This window comes from Drosophila kikkawai, chromosome 3R, assembly GCF_030179895.1.
Source record: "Drosophila kikkawai strain 14028-0561.14 chromosome 3R, DkikHiC1v2, whole genome shotgun sequence".
NCBI lineage: Eukaryota > Metazoa > Arthropoda > Insecta > Diptera > Drosophilidae > Drosophila > Drosophila kikkawai.
The window spans coordinates 17,375,809-17,402,294 of NC_091731.1; the positions used below are offsets into that span (position 1 = coordinate 17,375,809).

The 26,486-nt window shown below is 43.0% G+C and overlaps 2 protein-coding genes across 3 annotated transcripts; one reads left to right on the forward strand and one right to left on the reverse strand.

Moving 5' to 3' along the window:
* The first annotated feature begins 1,859 nt into the window (after nucleotides 1–1,859).
* Nucleotides 1,860–15,048, forward strand: TyrR (Tyramine receptor). Of its 2 annotated transcripts, none has more exons than XM_017181959.3 (6): nucleotides 1,860–2,296; nucleotides 6,876–7,707; nucleotides 9,623–9,725; nucleotides 9,816–9,941; nucleotides 10,777–10,960; nucleotides 12,295–15,048. In XM_017181959.3, exons 2-6 carry the CDS (start codon nucleotides 7,107–7,109, stop codon nucleotides 13,192–13,194), a joined length of 1,914 nt encoding a protein of 637 aa, XP_017037448.1. In that variant the 5' UTR covers nucleotides 1,860–2,296; nucleotides 6,876–7,106; the 3' UTR covers nucleotides 13,195–15,048. The 2 variants fall into 2 exon arrangements, with proteins under 2 accessions (XP_017037448.1, XP_041630364.1); XM_041774430.2 differs by having other exon boundaries at nucleotides 14,757–15,048.
* A 3,583-nt stretch (nucleotides 15,049–18,631) lies between these two features.
* On the reverse strand, nucleotides 18,632–24,591 carry TyrRII (Tyramine receptor II). Its single transcript, XM_017181956.3, has 5 exons — nucleotides 24,096–24,591; nucleotides 23,113–23,215; nucleotides 22,407–22,532; nucleotides 19,903–20,080; nucleotides 18,632–19,543 (listed from the first exon to the last, which is right to left on the reverse strand). The coding sequence occupies exons 1-5, from the start codon at nucleotides 24,553–24,555 to the stop codon at nucleotides 18,632–18,634; spliced, it is 1,779 nt and encodes a 592-aa protein (XP_017037445.1). The 5' UTR covers nucleotides 24,556–24,591.
* Nucleotides 24,592–26,486: the final 1,895 nt, after the last annotated feature.

A 26,486-nucleotide genomic window follows, 5' to 3' on the forward strand; every position in this document is an offset into this window, starting at 1 on the left:
CCGGTCAGGGCTCAATCTGTTAAGGAGATTACAGGTGGCCCCGAGCTGGATTTTGGCAAATGGTTAACTAAAGTGGCAGGAACAACAGCCAGCCTCAGCCCCGATGTATGCTGTGGCTTCGTGACATATTTGGAATAAAAAGCTATGCCGCAAGGTATGCCACACCAGGCAGGGCCTTGTTAGTTTAATGCATTAATTATTAACCTTTTTTGACAGTTGAAGGAAATGTACAAAGTTTAAATTTTTTATTGATTAAAACTAAAAGTAAAATTATAAAGACTCAGATGCATTTTGAAAAATATAGATAAAAAGTTGAAAGTACTTTTTATTTAGTAAGTAACTTATAACTTTGATTTAAGACTTTGATGAAGCAATTGTTTTAGGTATAATTTAGACAAAAGCCCTGAACTTGTATTGGCATTTATTTCTCATAAGTTTTTTACTTAAAAATAAATACAATTTTTGTAAATTCCCCACTTATCAGCACCACGGCAAAAGTATAAATTTATGGTAATCAAGGTTGAGCCTTCCAATGAGTAATGATCGTTGATTACTTTTCTTGTGTGTTTGCAAATTCTAAAAATACAAATTCTTATTTTGTTATCGTCTGATTGATGACCAAAGCAAATTTCCTATAATCCAGTGGCTCACTAAAATCTAACTATTTATAGAGGAGAAAATAGATAAAATCTAAAAATATTCCAGGAGCTAGAAATGCTATTTTGTTTCCTAAAAATGCTTTATAAGATAAAAACTATGTACTGAACAAGAATTATTATTATTATTTATTTTAATATATTTTCTCCTTATCGAATAATGTTTGATAGTTTAAGAAACAGTTTTAAGTTTTTATTTTATTTTAATTAAGGAGATATCGAAATGATCTATTTAAATAATGACAGTTAACTTGAATATAAACTGTTCTTTTTAACAATTCAAATTAAATATAGTCAAAATATGTAAATTCAGGAATCTTAACTTTATAATTGGCGCTTCAAATCGTTCAGTTTCCACGCGTTCCACTCGGGGATTCCCCTTCGGCAACAGTCAGGGCGCATGCTTTGGTTTACCTTGCAAGTAGGCAGAGTGCAAGTCAACTCGGACGCCACTGTAAGTGGATCGCATTCACCTTGAACACTGAACCTGTGTGGATGGCAATCGAATATAACCGAACTTAACCTGCGCCAGCTGTTGACACTACTTATTATGAGGGCGTAGTAAGAGCGTTTGCGAAATCCGTGTGGAGACGCATCTGCACGTTATAAAATGTACAAACAATGGCACGACGTAGCTACATATATATGTATACAGATATAGAGATAGAGCCGACTGTGCACGCTATAACGCTATATTGCTATATCTATGCCTATGTCTATAAGGCTACCATAAAAGTCTTAATTTAGATTTCCTGAGTACCCGCGAAATCGCTTATGTTTTCATTTGGAAATTCTCGTAAAATTCGCCAGCACGGGATCTGGATTCGGCGGGGATCGCCGACGACTTGTCCCTCCGCGGCTTAATTAAACATTGTTCTGGGAATTAAATGGGCTTCGCTCCAGCACGAGCATTTGAATATTCAAATTTCGACTGGACGCGGCTGTTTGCACAATTGTTTAAATACAAAGGCAAGCAGGCAGGCAGGCAGGAACGACAGGGCAGGATTACCCAGTGCCCGCGCTGCGTTCAAAAGTCGCGTGTTTGCGCTCGCTGTCCACCAACTTGGGATCCACAGTTCACTGGAACTGTGTCCCACTGACAAGCCGGAGGGACAGATACCACGGTCGTGCCTCCCGACGACTCTCCGGCCGAGTGGAGTAGCGTTCGGTCGCGTCAGTTTTCCTCAAGCGCTCAACCGAGGCGGTCGTCCGTCGCACACGAGCCAGTCATCCGCAGAAGACCGACAGCAGCGTGTGTGGGTCTTCAATCATCCGAATCCGAATTCGAATCCGACTCCGGCTTCGATTCCGAGAGCGATTGATCAGCCGGCGGGCTTACCTATAACCGATAACGTAAATTTGAATTTTTCGAAGGCGTTTGTCACGCCGCTAAAAATATTTGCACGGGGAAAGTGAATCAGTTTCTGCAGCTGCAACTGCAGCAGTACTTTCAAAGTGCACCTCCACGGAGCGACAGATTAAACAGTGTGTCCCACTCGAGTGTCGTGAACAACAACAACCGCAAAAGCAACAATAATAGTGGTAGCAATAAATATAATAAGGGCTTTTTGTGTCAATAAAACAATGCCAAGTGTTTTGATATGAAAGCGGAGGACTGCGCAGGAAAGCGATTGCATTAAGTAAGTAAACAGCGCGATGAGGAGCCACTTCAGGACTTCAGGTGGAGGACCCTCTTCCTGCAGACCCTTCACCTTCACCCAGTTCAGAAGAGTCCTGTGCGGGGGTGGCCTGTGCATAGATCGGAGAGAGAGAGAGAGAGAGAGGGGTAATGGATAAATGCTTTCACGCTAAACACCTCGATGGCACTGCCAAATAAAGAGGACAAATAAGTGCCCGACAATCTCAATAAATATAGTGACTTGTATTAGCTGACTGGCTGTTTGACGTCAGCGTCAGGCGGTCCTTTGGCAGGAGCACTCCACCTCCCACTCGTCCTTTGTTTGCCGAATGCAAATGAAATATTATTTTAGTGCTGCACACTGCGAATTCCAAATTGCACGTTGCACATTACACATTACACATACGCCATGTTAGCCGCAAATGGCAACAAATGTTCAGCGGAAGCCGGATGCTGGTGTGGGTGTTAAAATGCATTTTGAATTGCAATGGAATTCAGCTGTTTTTTGCTCTCTCTATCTCTCGTCTCGTAGGTGTTGGCTGGAAGTGTAAAAAAAGAAAGCCAAATATTCGGACTGCCAAAAAAAACCAAAGCACATTTTCTTGCTAGAAATTACTTCTGCCGCCGGCCTTGCAATTATATCACTTAAAGTGCCCTCTTCTGGGCATTTTTGTCGGAAAAAATCTCTTAATAACGCAAATAAATGGGGCTTGGTCAATTAAAGCGGAATAAGGTGAAGGCCGCCAGCTGTCAGGCAGACAAAAATGCTGGAAAATCTCTAACAAATATGCCATAAAGCGCCAGCATACACCAAAAACTATAAAGTCAAGGTTAATTGTATTTGTTTAGAAATAAAATTAATTTTTTTTCTATATTTAAATCGGTATTTTGCGTTGTTATAATCATATCCTCCTTAATATAATAAGAAACACTAATATATATTCAAGTTAATGGGAAATAAATTAACATACATTAAATATAAAAATTCTTAAGAGAAAGTACATGAATCCACTCTAAAAATTGTTTAAAATTTTAATTTTCTTGTATGCGAAAATGGCACAGAATTCCTCCTGAAAATATTAGCTTTTACTTAGGTAAATCGGCTATGAGACCTTTTAATTTCAAGTCAAAATTAATCTAGAGCTAACCAAAAGCTTTTCCAGCATAATTTCATTGTTTTTTAATGCTAATAAAGTATGACAAAAAAGCTATTAAATAGTACTTTTTGTTCGGTGTACACAACCAAGAGCCAAGCGTATGTAAATATGTATACAAAGAGCACCACTCTCCTCGATTGTTTATCGGTTGGAACTTTTAGTGTGAAATAAATCTTCATTGGACACCCAGCAAACATCAATGATACGGATTTATCTAATGCCGGAGATGGTGCCGCTCAGCTCTGATTGATGACTCCTCCTGCCAAAGGCAGCGGAAACATATGTACAAAATAATCTCCGATCGGTGGATGAAGGGATGAGCTCTTGCTCGGTGTCAATTAGAAATTCATAATTTCGTTCGGCCACACAAAGTCCAACAAAGTAATTGGATTTGGCAACTCAATTTGCAGCTTTTGAACAAATAGTTTATCTCAGCCGAGTGTCTCGGGTTAGGGCAACCCTTCGAGCTCACTTCACTCCGGTTCACTTCGGATGAAAGGGTGAAGCTCCTAGCCTGATTGCTTCCATTGTCATGGAAATGGTAGTGGGAATTGGTATGGAAAAGGGTGTGGGAACGGGCCAAGACCCCAGATTAGGGGCTCTTTGGCTCGTGCAAAGTTTGCAATTGAGTTGCGAATTAGATTATCAATCAAAGTGCTCATAAAAACGCCAGGGCTTATCGCGGTCAGCGCTGATGGGTTGCCGCCAAAGGCGCGAGCTGCCGGTCCCTGATCGTAACTCTAGGGGGCTTCTGGCCGGAATCCCGGACGACATTCTGCGGAATGAGTTCATAAATCTATTTTCGGGTCCAAAGCCCCTCAAAATACACTTGATGGCCCGCCATAGAGAACTCAAGAACTCTCCACATACCATATATTTATAAGCAAAGACCTCAAGACCGTTATCTGGCGGGATGACACATTCCAGCCAGGGCCGATCGATACCTTGGCCCTGACAGACAGCGACGGCCGTAGGCTCTGCATCGTATCCAATTAATCAGTCTCACCTTTGGGTACGTCACCAGGCCGGGCAAATATTTACACATAAACTATAAAGCATAAAAAAGTAAAAGTTCAACCCCCTCCTATTCGCACCTTCAGCCCCTTCGGCCAGATTGCTATCATGTGAGTGCGATAAGCTCTTTTATGACTATTCCGCGTCAGCATTCAAAGCCCCAGGAAGCGTGGCGTCGCAGGGAGGCCGAACCTGTGAATACCCTTTAAATTGCATAGCTCTAAGCCCTCGGAATCGTGGGGATTAAGCATAAAAAACAGGCACCTAAAAATGTTCAAAGTTGCAATTTATTTCAGGGGATTTACATGCATTTTTTCAATATTTTTTCAATCAAAAAAGAAAAGTGCTTCCATAAATATTGAGTTTATATTTCAGGGGAAATTAGTTCAGATAAAATAAATATTTATTTATATGCAGTGTAATTTTCGGCTATATTATCTAATTATATGAATTTTCTGTTGTTTACGTATCTCTTTGCTTTATTTAAACACAAAGAAAATATTGCAAAAATCACAACAAGGCAAAGGCACTAAACCCAGGTTTAAACACCGCTGCTATCTAAAAAAAAAATTGATCGAAACAAATAGATAATTAAAAGGGGAAAAGTGATTAACCTGCAGCGATTTAAAGAAGGTTTGCCAAAATAAATAAGCTGGATATGTACATACCATATCTATAGAAATAAGTAATTAAAAATACAATTAAACTTTTAATTTGTGATATACAAAAATCTTTACATGAAAAATAGACAAAATAAATATCTTAACTTTAGCATAAAATCTACTGCAATGTTTGGCTATGCCACCCACATTTCCTGAGATACTTGCAGCCCTTCTTGAGGCATTTAATGTTTTTGCATCTGTGGGCTGAAGCACTAAGCTAATATTCCTCTTCGCCCACACATTTGAATATGCAAATTGCTCCTGCTAAATAATTCCCTTTTTTTTTTTGGAGTAAGAGTGCCTGCGGCATTCTGTAGCTAAGGAGCTGATTCCGATTTCGAATCCAACGCCCTGATTCTGCTCTCTGCTTGCCTTACCCACCGCCACCTTGTCTATTGCGATATCAGTTTTAATTTGGTTATCGCACACACACACACAGCCAAATAGCAGCACTCATAAGAAGGCGTCGCAATCAGCAGCAGGCCACCACTATCGGCCGGTAAATAAATAATGCTTAATGCCAAATTATTGTCAACAGAAGTGGCAAGAAGTGTCGAACAGCCCGCGACTTGCCATTCGGTCTGCCATTTGGTGGCACTCAGTCAACAACAGTCATTCGCGAGGCGACATTCCGGCGGGAAAACAACCATACCCGTACGCCCAGCCATTACGTATACGTAATATTGGCCCATGGCTATACATAATTTGTGCGGAAATCTAATAAAGCGGCCGTCGATTATCAATCTTATCGCTAAATTGCACGTGGAATAGACTCTAGTGGAAATCGCGAATGGTGTGGAAAAGTTTAGCTGAGAATTGTCATTCATTTCGGCAGACGAGTGTCAATTGTGCCGTGGTCTATCCCCAAAATCCACTTGCAGCAAGTGTAAGCTATAATTAAGCCGCAACCAAATTCACTCACTGGGGTAAATCCCAAACCAAATTAAAAGTTTTAAAGTCCAATTTTGCTTTAAATACTTTGCAAATGAAAGCTTTGTGTGTATTGTTTAGTAATTTATTTTTCAAAATTCGCAAAATTCGTTTGTGCAAATAGTTTTCCCAGAAAGAAAATTATTTTCTTTGTCCAAGTGGAAATTATTGTTAATAAATTGTAATAATATTCGCATCATTGCAGCTTTATTGAGCAAAAGTTTTACTTTGTTGAAAACTAATTATATTTCTTGTTGTGCTCATATTATAATTAGAACTGAAAATACTTTTATTAGAAACAATTTTAATAAAAAGTCGAAAATAATGAAGAATTTCGTAATGTTTTCACTGACTTTTTCTACATAGTCAGGATTATAAATATATATAAGCTTTTATACGATTTGCAGAATATTTTGGTAATAAAACAGATGATTTATAAATTTGTTCATTTAAGTGCTTTAACTTTTATTTCAGTTAAAACTACACTTGTACAAATATTTTTCTATATTTAATAAAAATCGGCCTTAGAAAAAAATCATCCTTAAACTAAGAAAATTGTTCCATGAACAATTACGAAAAAGATTTCATGATCTTAAAACCAAAGCAATGTTGCAGGCCCAAAACTAACCAAGACACACGCTATAAATTTCCCCAATCTCTGCCTTAATTGTTACGCAAATATAATTTACAGACATCAAGAGAGACTTGAATTATTCCCACACTAACTGTGTTAGAAATAAATTTATGATTTCAATAGACTTTCCGCTCAGTGCCTGAAATATTCACTAACTGGCGTTGCCCTTCCGTTTGATTGCAGCCGACCGAGCGAGCAGCAAAGCCATCAGACAGCAATTCGATACAATGACAGCAGTTGGGCCGTACCTCCGCTTCCATCTCCATCTCCAGTGCGAGTGCCAACGCCAGTGACCAGCTCCAAGGATATGCGAAGGGTGTGCGTGCCCCGACCGCCGAGTAGGGCTTAGTTGGGCAGGCCCAGAACAGGACAGCAGCCGGAGATAGCTCCTCTGCGGACGCAACCGGCCGATCCATGGCTGTCAACTTGCAGTTGAATAATTTAAGCGTCATTTATCCATCGCTCATGTATGTGGCCGCCTCCTCCCTCGCCGCAGGCGGCCGGGGACTGGGACTGGCAGGATCGGGGCTGCCGGAGAACATATCCATCGTTTACGAGGACCTGCTGAGTGCGGCGAATGGAACGGGAGGGGGAGCTCCAGCGACAGCTGGAACGAGAGCTGGAGCAGGAGGCGCGACGGGATTGAATGTCGTTCTGCCGCAGGGTGGGCCAAATGAGACCGCTGGCGGCGCCGCATCGGATGCAGTGGATGCTCTGACAGAGGCCGGTCCCACCGCTGCCGTAACCACATTTAATTATTACAACGAGTCCGCGGCGGCAGCGGAGTGGGAGCACTTCTACGACTTGGTGCTCTCCTGGCAGGGCATCTGCCTGATTGCCGTCTTCGCCACCTTTATCGTGGTGACCGTCATCGGCAACACCCTGGTAATTCTGGCCATCCTGACCACGCGTCGCCTGCGCACCATCACCAACTGCTTTGTGATGAGCCTGGCGGTTGCCGACCTGCTCGTGGGCATATTCGTAATGCCACCCGCCGTCGCAGTTCATCTCATAGGTGAGTTTCCCCAGTTTGGTGTACTCCGAGGGCTCCTTGGGGCTCTGTGCCGTGCCAGGGCCATTAAGGTGCTTCCGTGAAAGTAGGCGGCGTTTGCTGGGCTTTTCGCGTGATTAGAAGATGAAGATGCCATTCCGGTAAATCCCTCAAAAAATTGCTAACAAAAGCTTTGTGGCCAAAAAGCACACAGCGAGAAAAATAGTGCACAAGACAGAGTATAAATAAAAATTCAGATAAAATAGAAAACCAAGCTTTAAATTTGTTTTTAAATTAAAATGCATATTTAGGAGATGCTTAAAAATCAATAACATGAGTAAAGACATTATTTTACTTAATAGGGATTTTTTATTTTATTTTATTGGAATTTTTACTTAGTTTTTTTCAAGAATATAAAGCAATACATTCTCATATTTTGTAAGATTTTAAGTAATATAAAATCTTCTCAAATTAGAAATAAAAAAATATATCCTAAAAATAGGAAAAAAATATTTAAAATATCTTTAAAAATTAAGAAATACACACATTTTATCCTAACTCGATATTTTTAAAATATTTTTAATACAATATTGGGGTTTTCAAAGAAGTTATAAATTCTTTAATATTAAAACGAAAATTATATTAATTATTTGTTTTTTTTTTTTAATCACAATTTTTATACAACTTTAAGTGTAATGTAACAAAGTAGCACGAATAGAAATAAGAGCACGAACGCGAACAGGAAGAGGCGGGGCCTTGCCGGCATATTTATGTAAATGCTGCTAGCTGGAATATGCGAGTATGTATCTCTCTCGCCTTATGGATTTGGATTCTTTGAACCGAAAGAATTTCTTTCATTTTTCGCCTTCGCTTTCATGCGATTTCCTCGACTGCAAAAAATACGGGGAAAAAAAACGTTCAGAAAAAAGTAACGAAAGGCCTAAAAACGAGGCACAGCATTCCCGAGCCCCAACTTTGTGGCATTCTTTAAAGGCAAACGGCATGTCGAAAGTTTGTCATAATCAGCCGACCCGTTGGCAAATCGGGCAAAAAAGAAAAATACTCGATGGAAAATAGTTGGCTTGTCGTTGGTTAGTTCTTCCCACTGAATGGGAAATGGGCCAAGCCTGAACACTCGTATTATCTTGGCCCAACTAGCTCCTATTAACCGAAACTTTGCTCCAGTCTATTCTTCCGTTTTCGGTAAATTAAAACCACTTCAGATTTGTAAAAGTTCTTGGTAAATCCCAATCCTTATTCCACCTCCCCTCGAGCTGCTTCCAGGTAAACAATTTAAGGGAGCCTTAGCGCAAACTTTACGATGTTGTTTTTTCCAAAGTTTTCATTATAAAGTTGGCTCGTAACAAGGATTTGGAATTAACAGGTCCGTGTTATTGTAATAAATGGTATTTCTGTATTAATTACCGACGGCTTGGCTCCATATTGGATTGCTCAGATTGGCAATCTTGAAACAGGAACCAGGAAACCATGTGCCCAACTGCATCCTTACCGTTAACTAGAGCAGGGCAATTTTCGTCCATAATGAGCTGGCTGCTTTCTGGCCTTCGGGTCCTTGGGCCTTTCACAAAAACAACTTTTCATTTGGCGCTCCGAGACCATTTGAGGGGCACTTGATTAAAAAATTAATCGGTTGACAGGCCGCAGACGAGGAGAAACTGCTCAAAGTGCCCACAAATTCAATGCAGGAGCTGGCAAGAGTTGAGCTGAGACTGGCCAAACCACTAACGGGGCTTATGTGCGCGTTGGGTCAGGTTCGGGCCCAAAATTTTCACAACTGGCCTGTTTAATTGGCCTTAGGTGAGGCATTTGGCCGAGAGCCGCCCTGGCAAAATGTTGCTAATCAAATTGACTTTGGACCGGAATTTTAAGTTGCCGACAAAAGCTGGCGAAAGTTTTTAATTTGGTATTTTGATTGCAGGCTCGTGGCAACTCGGCTGGGTGCTCTGCGACATTTGGATCTCCCTCGACGTGCTCCTCTGCACGGCCTCCATTCTCAGCCTGTGCGCCATCAGCGTGGACAGGTGAGAGCAGCGTGACGGTGTCCCGTGCATACATATATTCCAGTATTCCCCCAAATCGTAAATCTTTGCATCTCCCCAACCATCCGACAGGTACTTGGCCGTGACCAGGCCGCTCACGTACTCCCGTAAACGGCGCTCGAAACGTTTGGCCCTAATCATGATCCTAATCGTCTGGCTCCTTGCCCTGGCCATCACCTGTCCCCCCATCCTGGGCTGGTAAGTGCACTCAAACAAATATTTTCGGGTTCATTTGCACTTTATTAAAACTGAAAACTCAAATACAAGTTGAAGGAGCTTTAGAAACACTCTGAGAACTGTGGGAAATTCAGCAAAATAAAGTTTTTGGTAAAATAATTTCAAGGACATATAATTTAAATTGGAAATATTCGTATACTTATATATATTTAAAATAAGAACATTAATACGTTATAAAGAAAACTTTGGCTTCCATAAAATATTCACAATGTAAAGTAGTTCTTAAAGAAATCTACTGAACAGAAAATTTTGTAATACACCACGATTAACTTTCAGTGCATTTAAATTCGTGAATTTTAGCAAGCAACTCTGATTTTAAACGAAATAAAAGGGAAATGCTCAATTAGTTCTCCATCATCACTGCTTGATGTCCATTTAACTGTCAAAAGTCTGGATAAAGAAATTCCTTAATTTAATTGAAAGTCTTAAAGACCTTAAAATGTTGCCAAGTGCCTGCAGATAAAACAAATACAAGTAGGACACCTACTGGTATCACTTAGAGACCTTTAAACTGTCAAATTATCTCAGAGACTGAAGTCATATAACGTTGACACCTATTTGAGGTCCATTTAAGTGAAATTTCAGACAAATTTATTTGAAAAGCATGCAAATTTGAGTCCTTAGTCCTGCCTGAGTGCCGTCTCCCCAGCTGAACAAACCAAATAGAATTAGGTGGCAATTGCCTTGGCTCTGTGCGCTGCACAGCAGCGGAAGCAAATAATTGAGGACTTCCTGCATTAGCCGACTTTTGTTGTAATTAATTGTATCTTGTGCTCATTTCCTGTCCCTTTGCCAGGTACGAGCCGGGACGCAGGGACCTGCGGGAGTGTCGCTACAACCAAAACGAGGGCTACGTCATCTTCTCGGCCATGGGCTCCTTCTTCATACCAATGGCAGTCATGATTTATGTGTATGCAAGAATTTCCTGTGTCATTGCATCCAGGCACGACAATATGACCGACATAAGTGTTCACAACAAGGTAAGCACCGTCACCAGACCCAACCTACTCCAACAAAAAGCACAAATACGGAATACGGAATATGATGGTGCGAGTGCAGCTGCAAACAGTCCAGCTGCCCCTGCCTCAAAGCCATCTCTATTCCAGCCCCTACATCCCTACACTTCAGTCCACTGCACTGAACATTGCACACTGCCACTGGCACTCCCACTCCTCCTCATCCTCCTCCTCCTCGCCGGCTTAAAGGCCACTCCACGTACGGCACAAACTGCGGCACATTTGTTTCATAATTCCCAAACGCTAGGAGCTTACACAGATTTAAATGCCATATACCCTGGCCCCGGCTGCGGGTATGTCCCCACTTCCGTTTGTCCGGCAGCAGCCGTTGCTTTAATGCACGTCAGAATGAAAGTTTCCCCCTATAACTTTGCCGCTTTATGCAGCCATTAAGCCCAACTTGCCACCATTGATACCTCACTACGACTTTTAGGTCACCTGACATATATGGGCATCGTTTACCTGTTAGTATAGTACCCTGCCTCGTTGAGGTATCATTTTCCGGCCTGTTCCACACATTTATATACTATTCTCCTTGATAAAACTTTTACAAAGAGATGCCAAATATTAGAGATGTAAGGGTATTTAAGCAATAGACTTTAATTATGTAAAATTCTATTCTGAAATGCCAACCACACATTAAACTGAATATAAATGTTTGTGCATGTGGCCTGATGTGTCAAAGTTTTTAGTGTAAAGCTAGCTTTAAATTTCCTGCAACTGATGTTGAAGAACACATTTTTTTATTAAATATAAAAACATCAGAAAATTTAAATAAAATAAAGTTTTTCGTTTGTAAAATACTTGAAAGTTTACACAAAAAGGAAAACATTTAAAATTCACTTCAAATATCAAAAGCTTTTAAAAATCCTTGAATAAATTTGAATATCATTTAGAGATTTTAGAAAGTATCCATGTATCGATAAGCTCCTGTCGTTATTTCCATACTATTGATCATAGATAATCCTATAATTCTTCCTCAACATATTCAAAATAGTCTTTAACTAGAAAATATATAAACTACAGTTTTCTTAGAAAAAAAAATACCTTAAATTCCCTAATTACTGTATCAACGACTTAATTATATCCCCTTCTAAGGAAATGTAACCTCTTTTCCTATCCTAATAAGTATAAAATTCCAAACCTAAATAGAGTACTTACACCTTCGACATCACGTGACCACCACTATACCCTTGCCAATCGACTCTCCGGCACTTAACTTTTACCGCACATTGACTTCACCTAAGTTATTTATCATCCGCATTGACTTACCCGCCTTGTGCACTTTGCGTGTCTAGAAATTCAAGCGCTACACGGCAGCGGACGTGGAGAACGAGCTGTCGGAGCAGGAGCAGCACAGCTCAGTGGGCCAGCGGCAGCGGCAGGCCACATCGCGCACCTTCTCCAACCAGACGATAGCCAAGGAGCTGCACGAAATGATGCTGAGCGACAGCGACAACTGTGCTGCTCCTCCTGTTGCTGGCGGCGGACCTTCAGGCGGAGGCGGCACTGCAGGGACTACAGGCTCCTCCGCAGGCGCCCACTGTCAATCGCTGCTGGCACTGCCCTCCGGCGGAGCAGGGGGCGGCGGCAAGAACGGGTGTTACGAGCTCACGCGACCTTCATCGCTGAAACGCACGTCCACGGCCTCGACGACCATTACCACAATGACAAGTGGAATCGGGCCGGGCAGCAGTCTCCTAGATGCCCAGTGGCAGGCCCAGTCAGCAGGCCAGGCGCCCCGGCCCCACAGCTTCCGGCACTCGCGTGGCCATCACCATCATCCGCACTATCATCTCCAAAGCGGAGTGACCGCAACATCGGCGAGTGGCGGTGGGGCAGGAGCTGGTGCCAACACCACCACCAGCAAGTCGCTGTCCAACCGGATTACGTCGCTGAAGAAGGAGAATAAGACGACGCAGACACTGAGCATTGTGGTGGGCGGCTTCATCGCCTGCTGGCTGCCCTTCTTCGTCAACTATCTGATCACCCCCTTTCTGGCCGAGCACCAGGCCAGCCACATGCTGGCCAAGGCGCTCACATGGCTGGGATGGTTCAACAGCGCCATCAATCCGTTCATCTACGCCTTCTACAGTGTGGACTTCCGTGCGGCCTTCTGGCGCCTCACCTGCAAGCGTTTCTTCAGCGCCGGCCAGAAGCCGCAGTTCCCCACGAACACGATGTCCATCAGGCGATAAAGGAGCAGGGAGCACGGTGGGAGAGGCCTCAACCCGTCAAGCCCTGAACAAATGGCCAGCGCCTAACATATTATTAACATATTCATTAACTCTAGGTGTGGTCCGTAATTGCACCACAAGTCAGTCACCTGACCCTACCACCACCTCACCTAATCCACTGGCCATGTGTGTAATTGTTCTCTAGTTACTCCAGTAATTTATTTAATCGTCAGGGTTTGCTTCCAATTCTGGATCATTTTGCCGTTTAAGGGAGACGACCATCGCCCACTGGCATTTCCACTGGTTACGTTTGACCTTCTAAAAGTAGAAAGACAGTAGAGCTTCTCCTTAACTTATAATTTAAAGTAAACAGTAAAGTTTTGTTTGAATAGTACTTAAGGCAGAGTATTCCCTAATGTTTGTTTTTATTATTAAAATAGTTCAGATCTAGTCAGCTGAAAGTTTATAAACAAGTCAAGGATGTCGCTATCTAAGAACTTTTTAAGTCCTTTTTAGGGAAGCCCGACTGTTTAAATGTATATGCTACTGCACTACGATTCCAAGGTATTTCTGCAGCCAGAATTTTGCATGCGGAACCTGAGCTCAATGTGGAAAATCTGATATGCGGCAGCACGTATCGATTTAGTAATTTCCGCGAGACTTTTCCGCTCGGCAGGCGGCGCCTCTCAACTTGCAACATTCGTTGCCTTAGTCCTCGCAAAAGGCAAAATGTGGCTCAGACAGAGCCCGGCCAAGCCAACGGCATAGACAGTTTAGATGGATGAGAAAACTTGTTTATATGGCTCACCGAAATTGCGCACATTTCTCATACTCTAATATTCAGTGGCGTGCTGGGTCACCTTTTCCGCAAAAAATGTGACCCCCCCAAAAAAAAAAGCAACCTGCTTGCCTGCGAATCGTGAATTCCCTTTTTGCCAACTTTACGAGGCAACTAACTAACTCGTCCTATCGATTGCAGTATATATCATAGGTGATATCAAGAAGCCATAAATTCAAGAGATACGAGTTGATTGAGTTAAAACTTTTGGCAAAGGACTTAGCTAAATCAGTGGAAACCACTGGGCGGATTAGGTCGGGCATTAGCTTTTAGCTTTATCGGAATGCCAGTTAAAAAAAAAAAAAACAGTTACTGTGATTTAGTTAATAGTAGAAGTCATCCGAGGCTTCTTAAAGAGTTTTCCCTTAGCCTTAACAGCGTGTCAGAGTGTAGAGTGTAGAGTGTGTGTGTGTGAATGGGTTGAAAATACCAAATAATTTTAGGCATAATTTATTCATGCCATCGGCAGCTTAGCTAACCCCAGGACCTAGAGCAGCAGTAGGGCAAGCAATCTACTTTTAACTCCATCCCTTCCAGCTCCATTTCGAAATCCATCCCCTCCACATTTGGCGACGGTGTGAAGTCATAAACGCAATCAAGCAATGCTACGACATAGAGATTAAGTCAGACGAACGCTCATCAGCATACGTACACGTTCCGTACTGTACTCTACTCATCCTCATCCTCCCTGCCCTGCCATCTCATCTCATAGCCCGTCAGTTCGTTCAATCCTTCTGAATTTCAGCTCACATGTCAGGCCTAACAAGTCAAACAGATGCTCCGGGTGAGAGAGTTTCCGACCCGTCGAAAGCAAACACACAGCGGATGGAGCTCGTCGTTGCCCATCTATCATCTCGCAAAGCGAGAGAATCTCTCAGCCTCAGTCTCTGTCTCTGTCTCAGACTCATCGGCATGAGCTTTTGGCTTGTAATATCATATACATAATCCGCATAATCTGCATATATATTAATAGTTATGTATGTACGAACAGCATTTTTTGGAACCGAACAAATAAATAGACAAATCGAAAAGACAAATTTCCCCAGCCCGAGGAGGGTCTGTTGTTATTTAAGAGCTTTTCCACTTTAAGGTGCTCCCGGGTCCTCCAATGAGACGGAGCAGGAGCTGAAACAATGGTTAGTGCGGGGAGCGTGAATTATTGATCAGTCTCAAAATTGAATTCACAACCAAACTGCAGATATACTGTACTGTGTGTGTGTGTACTTGTGTTTATTTATATTTAACCAGGAGCCAGTCAGTTGGAGAATTCGAAGGAAAATTCCCGGAAAAAAACCCGAAAAAACGAAGCTGACTGCACGGTTAGAAAGCAAAGTTGTGTTTGGTGCGGAAAATAACCATAAATACGGAGAGCTAACCCCGCACTGGCTCTCCCTCCATGAATATTTCATTGAAGCTGCCGCCACATCCAGCTCTCCCGCGGGGGAAGCCCCATCTGAGCATCCTCTAAATGGAGTTTTAAGACTCTAATTGAGCCCTCGCCCAACTTGGATAACATTAATTGATCGGCTCCGCTTCCGCTGAGCAGGAGGCCAACTTGGCCGGGTAGCCAGGTTCCCGGGTTACCGACTTCACCCCAAATTCCAATTGCGATGCAGAGTGGGCGGCACTTGAGGCGACTCACACGCTACGCCCACACGCCACGCCCAAGACAAGCCACCAAGTTGGCGACGCAAAACAAAAGAAGCCGAAATAAAACCAAAGTTCATTCGAAAAACATTTGCAGGGCATTTGTCATGGCAAGAGGAGGTTGCAAAACTTTGCCTGTCCCAAGCACTTGTTAAATGCTCGAAAATATCGATGTTTTTGTTTCTGTTTTCGTTTTTATTTTTGTATTTTTGGGCCCTCCTTCCAAAAATGAAAAACAAGTGCTTCCTTCATAACCCACAACTGCTGCGATGACATAACCGAAAAATCTTGGGCCAACAAACAACATTAGCCTAAGCACCCTGTCAGCACACGGCTATAAATAGGAGTACAGCCTGGCAGTCAACTCTTCCTGAAAGCCTCCTCCTCATCGGTTTTTGCTTATGCTTCTCCCCATCTCACCTGAAGCCGCGGCCATTTAATTTAACACATTATGCGATATCAGCCAACAAAGCGGCGGAAAGGTAAGTGCCTCGACCGAAACAACAGGAAAAATGTATGGTCAAGGGCCCCGACTGTGAAATACCCGGTAATCAGAGCTCTTTTTATGTATTTTACGGTCATTTAATAAGGAAATTTCTTTAAATTAAGCTTTAAAATCTGATGGAGATGCAAAAAATCTTCTGTTAAATTTAATTATCTTTTAAATTCCTTTAAAAACTTCATCAGTATTTCAGCTTACCTTTAAATAAATGTGCAAAAATGTTCAAAAGTTACCTTAACTCCAAGGATACCGCGCCCGAAAAGCCAAATTACAGTACACCGTATATACATATATATTTAGAAAGTACGGAGTTCACAGGCCGCTGACAGGGGGCATTAGGGGAGGCAGTTTCCGCTGAGCTCGACTCGAAAGTGAAATGTGACAGCGAAATGTGTTGCAATTCATTAGAGAGCAGAGGGAGGCGGACACCACCTCCTGAAGTCCTTTTTTTTATTAGTCGCATGTGTGTGTGTGTGGGCGGCAGGACCATACTGCGGGGGTGTGCGTATATGTAATTATGATGACCGCATTTTTTTTCACGCCTTATTTCCAGCTAAATTAATGTAACGCCATGGTCCCCATCCCAGTCCCAGCTGGAACCGGTAGTCACAGTCTGTGCTGGCTAGCTGGCTGATTCAGCGTTTCTTGTGCTTCCGTCCTCTCTTGGCCGTAAACAACTTGGTGGCGGCCACCGGGTTACCACTTCTAATAATAAATCACAAAAAAATGAAGTCAAGGCTGCGCTGGAAAATGCGCTACTCCCACTACTCCCTTGTAAATTGAAAGGTCCCTTGGAGCTGCACTAAGCTTTTTATCTCCAGATCTTTGAGTCGAGTGACTCTGAGAAACGGTTATAAATACAGGGATATAGACATATACTTACTTTAATATATTTTTCCATTTACTTAGAAAAAAAAAACTGTAACAAAATCGAACGTTGTTGGGTTTTCCCAACATAAATCATGTCTTGTGAGCCGAAAACATTACCATTTTCCGATACAGATAGTAATTTGAGTTTGGGCAAATCTTGCCGACGGAACACACGTACTACTCGTACCTTCATTCTGAAAGAAAAGACGTGTTCGGAAAATTGTGCATAAAACTTTTGCGTGACAATTTATAGCTCAATGCCCACCCGAAAAACCGCTGTGAGTTGTAAGCATATTTTATATTTTCGCACACGAAATCCAAGGGGACCCCGCGCCCTCCGCCTGAATAATAAAACTGCCTTCGAGTTGAACTTAAAGTTTATTACTACAATAGAACACTTTCGGCCTCTGGTCTGGTCGAGGGCTGGCCGATAGGTCCTTACAGAGATCCTTACATTCATCCAAGTGAACATTTATAAAGTACATAGTTGGGTACAAATATGATATATATATATATTATGATACAGCTTTTTCTGGGTGTGCTTAAAATCTCCTCGAGCTCAAGTGCAGCTCCAAAATCCGGTCTCGCTTTAGGCTTAGTTTCAGTTACACTTTCGCTTTAGCTTGCGATTGCTTAAACATTAAATGGGTTGGCCGGACGGACGCTGTGTACGCCTGCGGGGTCAGGCCGTGCTTGACCAACAAAGGACACGCCAGATATGTCGTCGGCAGTTGGCAGTTGGCAGTTACTGGACTGGACCCACGGACTCACTCCGGCACACGCAAGCTGGACACACACACACACACAACAAAGGGGATGTGGATAAGGGGATGAGGAGGCAGGACAGGAGCCTCATCATCACGCTCCTCTCATCCTGCTGACGGTCAACAGTTGCCGTCCTGGCAGCAACAAAGACACGCAAATACTATAATTTGTCTTTTGTTTCGTTCTGTTCCTCGCACAATCAACGCTCCGACACACAAAAATACTATATAGGAAAGGCAGGGAATCTTGACTTCCGGTCAAGTTCACTGAGTCCTGAGTCTTAATGACACTGCTATAACGTGTCCTTGGTAGCCTTAAAGTTACTCTCAAAGAAGTGCAAGCGTCTTGCACGAACTTGCCACTTACGGGAGTGTCCTGTAAACAGCATTCTCTATCGAATCAATATTGACGAGAATAGTAGTTTCTTAGTTCTTAGTTTAGTTTTTATATATGTAGTAAACCGACTTTGAGATGACAGAATAATTAAATCTGTTAAATACAGTATTTGGTTAACAAATTCAGGAGGTTGGACTTGGTGTGCTCAAATATTAATTTCAATTTTCAGACAGATACAAAGGTTCGTGACTCTACCGACTAGCTAGTCTCTTATAACACACACCTTCTGAAACTTAAGCCTGACCTTTGCCACAACGTTAGGGATTAAGATAGTCAGGAAGTGGCCAGAACAGGATCTTTCTCTAAGAGAGCTGCATGAAATAAGCCAGCAAAGTGTCAAGATTGAAACTAAGAAAGTCAATAAGTATCCACCTGATCTGAGCTTGGGTTCTAATAAGACCAGTTACCATGGGAAACTAGATACCAGGCCAAGCTCCAGGCTAGCCACGGAACATGGCCAGATGATTTGGCGGACGCTTTTGCTTGCAGATGGGCCTGCAGGTGAGCCGCCAAAAGGCAGTGCGAAAGTCCGGATTGTAGAAGGCATAGATGAAGGGATTGATGGCACAGTTGACCCACCCAATCCACGTAAAGCCGAACATCAAGTCCTCAAGGACCGCGGGCCGCGGCAGGAAGGGTATCAGCAGATAGTAGACGAAGAAGGGCATCCAGCAAGCAATTAGGCCGCCCATCACAATGGTCAGGGTCTTGGCGGTCTTGGTGTCACGTTTCGTGGTGGACACTCGCATCGGCATGCGATGGTGATGGTTGTGGTGATGGTTCTGGGAGCCATGGTGATGGCCATACTTCTGCGGCCCCTGTGAATGGGAGTGCGAGTGCGAGTGGGAGTCCGCCTCCAGTTTCTCCGACACCTCGGCAGAGGCACCGCCCAGACAGGTGTCCGAGAAGGAAGCCTGGCTGCCCGTGCCCACGTAGTGGAGGCCAGAGGGCGTGGAGTGCATGCAGGGTCCGCCGTACTTGCAGCTAATTGCCGAGCAGTGGATGAGCGACGAGAGACGCGACACCTCGACCAGCTCGTAAAATGTGGGCTGGTGCTTGAACGTTAGCGTCTTGTCCGGCACACTTTTATCCGCCTGACACTTGGCGGAGCACTTGGAGCACTTGACTGACGACGATGTCTGCTTGCCAGCGCCTGTGCCCGCGCTCGTTGTGTTGGCAGTGACGCTGGCATTTGAGGTGGCAGCTATGACGGTGGGCGGGTCGTGCAGCGAGTTGAATCTCCAGCGGGACTTCCTGTTTGGCAGCCACTTGGTTGGCGTGCAGTGATAGTGCTCCGACTCGGAGATGAAGTTGTCGCCATCAACATCGTAGTCCGCCGTGCGCTCCGAGTTCTGGCAATGGAAAAAAGAAAGGGAAGGGAACGAAAGATGAAACTCTAGGCACTGAGAGAAATCTTTTCTAGGTAAAAGAAAAGTTAAAATATATTTAGAGAGCCTTAAAAAAGGTTTATTTATAACATGTGCTACTTAATTTAGGTGTTCTTGGTCTTGAATTGAGATACAATCTCATATATCAAGCTTGATTCCCTTTGAAAGATAGTGCTCCCTCCTCCCAGTGCTTGTCAGGTTAGTCGAGTCGAGTGGTTGCTTAGTTGGTTAGATGGTGTGACATGATAAATTTCAGGGGACATTTCAACGGACGGAGGAGCAAAGGACATGGTTATGACGATGGCAATGGAGATGGAGCTTACCGCATCGCGCACAATGCGCTGTCGGCGCGACGTGAGCACATAGCCAATCTTCACGTAGACGTACAGCATCACCGTGAGGGGAATAAAGAAGGATCCCATTGCTGAGAAGACGACGTATCCCTTGTTCTGGTTGTAGCGGCAATCCACGAACTCCGCCTGGTGCCGTCCCGCCTCGTACCTGCGAATGGCAAATTGAATTCCAGTTCGAATTGTGCATGTGGTTATGGTGGGCTGTAGGATTGCGGGGTTTTCTGGTTTTTCGGTTTTCTGGGTCTGCTGTGTGGCTGCGTGATTGCGGTCGGGACTCCGACTCGAATCCAAAGTCTCTGGTGCTTTGGCATTGACAACTGGCTGAGTTGAGCCGGGGCAATCCGAATTCAAATCCAGAGCCAAAGCCAAAGCCAGTGCCTGTCGGAGGCGGTCTTTATTATTTTCTTTCGGAGTCCCTTCTGGAAGCCATTTACTTATGCACATCTCACCCGAGATGGTCATTCAGCCAACGTAAATCGGAGTTGACTTTAAATCAATAAGCGAGGAAAACGGGTTAAGGAAACCAGGGAGTAAAATGGAGGAACTAGATCAACTAAATATAGAAGAGGGCCGGTTCCTTTGGGGGCTTTGGGTGAACAATGACAAATTGACAAAATGTCGCTAACAATGGAAATTTCCGGTACGGAAACCCACGATTGCCGTTGTCACAACAATGAATTATCTTCCACGTAACCGTAAACGTACCATAAAAGCTTTGCTACGATAATTTTATTTAATGATATCAAATTATACCAACAAAACTATAAAATATATAGGTATATACGGGCTGGCATTCAGGTAAGCCAGAAAAAACTACATTTGAAACAGTCACTTTGCAACTTATAAATTTTGAATTTGTTCATCATGTTATTATCAGATATAACTCTAATTTGTTGATTACATTCTCACCAATGTAGTATTTAAGCATTTGAAATAACCTTTTTACTTAATTCAGGAAAATTAAATGAAAATATTCAACTCCATTGAAAAACACAGAAATATCAAAATGGTTTAAAAAAAACACAACATTTTAATAATTGGTGCTCCGCAATATTTCACTTCATTTGACATATTTTGAATCTATTTCAAATCTCAGTGAAAAGAAAATAAAACATTTGAAAATCAACTTTATTTGCAGTTTTTCATGGAATTTTAAATTTAAAGTATTTCCAACTGACCAACAACTCCCTTCCCAGCTTCTCTCTCTCTCTGTGCAGTGTCAAAACTTTTTTTTTTTTGTATTTTACTACTCCTCTTAACGAATTGAAATACGGAGAGCTGGGCAGCATCTGCTGCCCGTTATAATTGCAATTTTTCGCTACCCCAGTAAGTAACGAATTTTCAAATTTGCTCAATGTCCTGCAGCTGTGGCTGCAGCAAAACCGACCTCAGCAGGTTTTAATGTGCACTTTGAGCCATTTTTGGGGGGTGTCCTGGGCCTGGCCAGGAATGCGTCAGAGAGTGTGTGAGTGGGTGTGCGTGTGTGAGAGTTGGTTAATTTGGGCGCCTCGAAGTATGCAGCGCCCAAGAGTTAAGTGTGTGGCTTTTGTGTGTGTGCGTATGCCTGTAAGTTAGCACAAAGCAAATGCGCCGCGGCAAACAAAGTCATTAACAACTCATTAAAACTTCAATGTAATGGCTGCAAGAACAACAACAACATCAACGACAACAGCACCAACAATAACTGGAGCAATTACGTAATGTTTTTTAGGCGCAGCTGGAGGCGCAAATATAAATAAGCGCATGTATTCCGGGACCTTTCGGTAACACATTATCTATACTGGGCCACACACAGCCATTAGCGCCAAAAAAAAAAAAACAATAAAAACACATTTTACGAAGGAGCCTACAAAGAGCTAAATTTGTCACGCCTCCTTCAGGGCAGAAAAGTGGTAAGTAAAGGCCATACTCAGTGCACACAGCAAAATATCAATTTCAATTTTAATGTCAACTATTTTATATTCTGTGTGGTTATGAAATGTAATAGCTGTGACCTATATAAGTTTTCATTTTGACTTTTTAATGTTTTTTAAAAAGATTTTTCCTTGGTAAAAAGGGAACTTAATAATTAATATTTAAGGTGAAGTTGCTAGCTTTCATGAGTTAAATCATTAAACATTTGAAGAAAATAATAAAACCTTTTCTTAATAATTACAAATGCAAAAGTTTGAACTATAAAATAATATTAAAATAAAAAAAATATCAGGAATGCTTTTATAAAAAATTAAACTAAAACTTTTCTTCATGGTTATAAGATTTATAATCAATAAAATACTTTTAAGGATGTTCTCAAATATCTCTAAGAAAATAAGAATTAAACAATTTGTGAGACAGAGGCTCTACACTAACCCTTTGAAGCGAAATAATAGCCTACTTGATCACCAGTCAAGATAATATTTTTCTCATTGTGCAGCTGAAGCTGGGGGTGAATATGGAAGCTTGCTCAGAGCCTGAGCGGAGGGAGCCTTACTTACCAGCCCAAGTACGGCGGACATGTGATTGACAGGGCCGTTATCCACACGACGAGTATCATGAGCAGGGCCAGGCGTTTGGAGCGCCGCTTCTTCGAGTACGTCAGGGGCTGTGTGACGGCGAGATACCTGCGGAATAAAGAAGAGCCCAGAGCCGAGAGCCGGAGAGACGGGCAATAAACGCATCTGAGGACTACGGAAAAAAAAACACAGCGAAACAAAAGCCACGCAAACATATTGTTCCTAAAGCCGCAGCCAGCTTGTGGCGTGGCCAAAAGGCAAACACAGCGCAGCCGGTGTCCAGGTTCAGGTTCAGTCCCTGCACCGGGTCCAGGCTCAGCTGGATCAGCTCGACACGGTGCCGGAGCCACAACACAAAACTTGGAAATGCCATTAAAATGTAATTGAAACTTCCAACAAAAGCAAACGGACGCAGGGACAGTAGATGGAGAAGCCAGCCAATCCCGGACAGTGTCAGCCCAACCCAATCTTTGCCATTGTGCCGTCGGACACTCAAAGGGTATATGCACTGGCAATGGCCACGACAACGGTCATGGGGCAATAAAAACGTCAACAAATAAATTATTCTGCACTGTTTTTGCACCTTCCCTTGGCTTTGGCTTTGGCGTTGGCTTTAGCATTCCTACTAAGGGCTATGGCCATAGCTATGACATCAACGACAAATTAAGAAATTAGTTCACCAACTCACCTGTCCAGACTGATGGCGCACAGGCTGAGGATGGAGCCGGTGCACAGCAGGATGTCCATCGAGATCCAAATGTCGCACAGTATCCAGCCAAAGCGCCAAGTGCCTGCGGAGTAAATATTTGTAGGGGTTGAGACAGGGACAGAGGGAGCGAGAAAACCAGCCAGGGCTCTGCTTGTGCACCTGGCCGAGATTATGGTTAGCATTACAGGGACATTTTATGCCCTAAGCCATATTACACGATATTATTCCCTGGTTAGTTTGAGATAACAATGGAGTTGGCTTACACTTATCGACCCTTGATTATGCAAACGTAAAACTTAAAGCGCGGGTTTGGTGTATCACTATAAAGTTCTATTTAAGTTACTTATTTGGAAATACTTTCTTACAATTAATTTTAAATATTTTATTAGCTCTGCCAAACATTGTTAAAGATAAATCATATTTCATAGTGAATAAAATTTATATAAGAAGATAGTCTAAAGCTTACAAAGATCCTCTTGAAAATCCTTTCAAAAGAACTCCCAACTTCTTAAATTATCTTCCAAATTTTTAAAGGTAAAATTTTCTATTTAAAACCTTTAGCAAAACGTATATCTCTTATTTCTAACCCCTCAGGGTTCTAATAATCAAAAAAAAACCTAGTGAAAACCCACAAAAAACTCTGATTTTCCCAAAAAAAAAAATATTATGAAATAAAGCCTCAAAGCATTTCAATGGAATAATAATAAATCACGGGCAAGATGTTTGCAACCGAAAGAAACTCGCAATTTGTATACTTTTTGCAAAGTGAAATTGTATAATTTTTTTATTGTATAATTTTGAATCGGAATCGAAGAAATGTGCTGTGCCAGCATCAGATTTGAATAAATGTTTACTATACGCACTTCCACCTTTTGAGGTCCGTCCCGAGTAGTAAACACTTGGCCCGCCCCCGTCCGAGTCTCAGCAGAGCCATAAATCTTGATCCGTCGATGGGCACTCACCTGTTACGTAGAGGAGCACCGAGGGAGGCATCACGAAAATGCCCACCAGCCAGTCGGTTATGGCCAGGTTCAGCACGAAGCAGTTGGTGACGGTGCGCAGTCGACGCGTGGTCAGCACGGCCAGGATGACCAGCGTATTGCCAACGACGGTGACTAGGATGAGGACCAGGAAGACGGCCACCGCCAGTGACTTGGGCCAAGCCATGCTCACCAGGTAAGAGTTCATTGAAGGCACCTTAAGTGTGCTTGTCGTGGCAACAGCTGATGCCGCTCCAGCTCCAGCTCCTGCAGTAGTTTCCAGCAAGGTGGCCGCCGTTGTCTGGATGAGGAGCAGTCCGCCATCTGCCGTTGTCGTGATGTTACTTGTGGCCAGAGTCAGTGCCGTGGACAGGAACTTTGAGTAGAGCACAAGGGGATGCTGGTCAGCAGGGCTGCTTTCCGGCGGCTGAACTAGCGGCATTCCGACGGCTTACTCAGACTCTGGGGGTGGAGCTGGCTAGCAGCGTATATCCGACATCAACAAATTGATTCTGCGTGGGAAGAGGGAGTAGAAGAAGGAGGTCACTTAATCAACCGGCAACACAAACTGGGCTGGGTCCCAGTCGCGGTGGCGTCATTAGAAGAACGCCAGACGCCGGGCGTAGGAGCACGCCGGAACAGCAGTCCAGCAGACCGACCAGAAGTGCATACAAATAATGGAATTGCCTGCGACCTTACACAATTTCCAATTACGGCCGGACTGTGGCCACATAAATTGCAATAAGTAAGCGTAATTGGCCTTGGACAGCACGCGAACCGAAACACAGCGGAGCGAAAGTAATTAGCGCCCGTAAATTATGCAGCGGCGGCGCATGCATAGTCCGCAAAAAAATTTAAATGATTCCCAATTAATATTGCCATTTACATTTCAATTTCGGCCAATTACGTTTCCGATTCCAATAGTCTCGCCCGGGAAACTAATATTTCGCGTTCGTAATTCGTAATTCGCTCTGTTTATATCGCTCGCGTTCGCAGGCTGGGGCAAGTTTTGAAATAAATAAATCAGACACACATGCTCCATACATGCTGCCCCCTTAGGAATTCCTATGGACGAGACCGGGGAATCTCTCTTGGCTGGCTGCTTGGCTAGCTTAACGACCTTCGATCGGATGACACTACAGCGTCGAATCTCCGGCTCTCTGCCATGTGAAGTCTGCTCGTCCGCACCCGAATAGCAAACAAACAGCTTGAGTACACACTTCAGCACCGCGAATACTCAAAACTGCATCTCTTGAATACGTGTATATCTCACAGAACGAGTATTTCATAGATACACAGCAAATAAATGTTTATTAGTTTATTTAATAATTTTTGGTTATGGAGTGTGAATTTGATATTCTTATCGAAAAAATAATTCTCTCGAAAAGAGAGAGGTTCTAAAATTATTATTTATGGATGCCAAAAAGAATGCTATCTGGGAATTACCAAGAGATTTGAGATCCCTTAAAATTGTGCCTAAGATTATGATATAAATTTTGTATGGTAGCAAGTTCAGTGTGCATTTGTTTTATTCTTATTAAATTTAGCATAGTATTAGTTTTACATACACCTTCTTGAGGTCATTCAAAAACCTACTTTTTTAATAAAAGTGTGAAATGTAATCTATTTTAAAATGTAGCTTACTGTCTCTATAAGTTTGCAACCATTTCTACAGGGACCTTTAAATTCAAATCAAAATCTTAAGAATTATATGTTACGAGTTGATACATACGTCGTTGGTCATATCTGTATGTATTTGAAATCAATTTTGATTAGAAATCCAGTTCCGTGGATTTTAAAACCTCATCATACCCTAGCTCAATATAATACTCCCAATATTATGTTACTGAAGATTTGAAACCTTAAGCCAAATTTACTCTCATTTTAAGCCTTATTTTTTCACTAAAAGTTAAAGTTTATGCTCCCCTTTCCGCCAATCGTAAAAAATTCGAATCGATCTTGGTGGGAGTCCATATTATTTTCCGTGTACACTTGCATGTCGCGCTGCTTTATAAATAGTTAAGTGATTAGTCTCCGGCTTTGCACAATGGTTCCTCGATGGAAACGGCGTTAATGCCGCCATTTGTTACCCAACGATGGGTGGTTATAGGTCACGGAATCGAACTGTATCGCGGAGTGGAGGAGTGGATAGGTCGCTGGGTTGGGTGGAAAGGTCGACGGATGGGTGGCCCGAAAAGTTTCTTATGCACACGCACAGATGCCTTCGCTGCTGTTGTTGGCACGCGTTGATTACAAACTGACAGTTGGCTGTCGGCTGTCGTTCCCGTCCAACCTGAGATGCTGACGATGCTGCCCCCTGAACTGCCACCCGCCCGCTGTCCGCTGTCTGCTGTCCCGCTGACTGCCGCCGCT

What these genes read in the sequence shown, in the direction of transcription:
- TyrR (XM_017181959.3), top strand. Translation starts at nt 7,107, where the DNA reads ATGGCTGTCAACTTGCAGTTGAATAATTTAAGCGTCATTTATCCATCG. An exon ending in CGTCGCAGTTCATCTCATAG is followed by an intron (nt 7,708 to 9,622) that starts GTGAGTTTCCCC and finishes TTTTGATTGCAG; the next exon opens with GCTCGTGGCAACTCGGCTGG. An exon ending in TGTCCCCCCATCCTGGGCTG is followed by an intron (nt 9,942 to 10,776) that starts GTAAGTGCACTC and finishes TCCCTTTGCCAG; the next exon opens with GTACGAGCCGGGACGCAGGG.
- TyrRII (XM_017181956.3), bottom strand. Translation starts at nt 24,555, where the DNA reads ATGCCGCTAGTTCAGCCGCCGGAAAGCAGCCCTGCTGACCAGCATCCC. An exon ending in TGTCCGCCGTACTTGGGCTG is followed by an intron (nt 20,081 to 22,406) that starts GTAAGTAAGGCT and finishes TGCCATTCGCAG; the next exon opens with GTACGAGGCGGGACGGCACC. An exon ending in AGCGCATTGTGCGCGATGCG is followed by an intron (nt 19,544 to 19,902) that starts GTAAGCTCCATC and finishes TTCCATTGCCAG; the next exon opens with AACTCGGAGCGCACGGCGGA.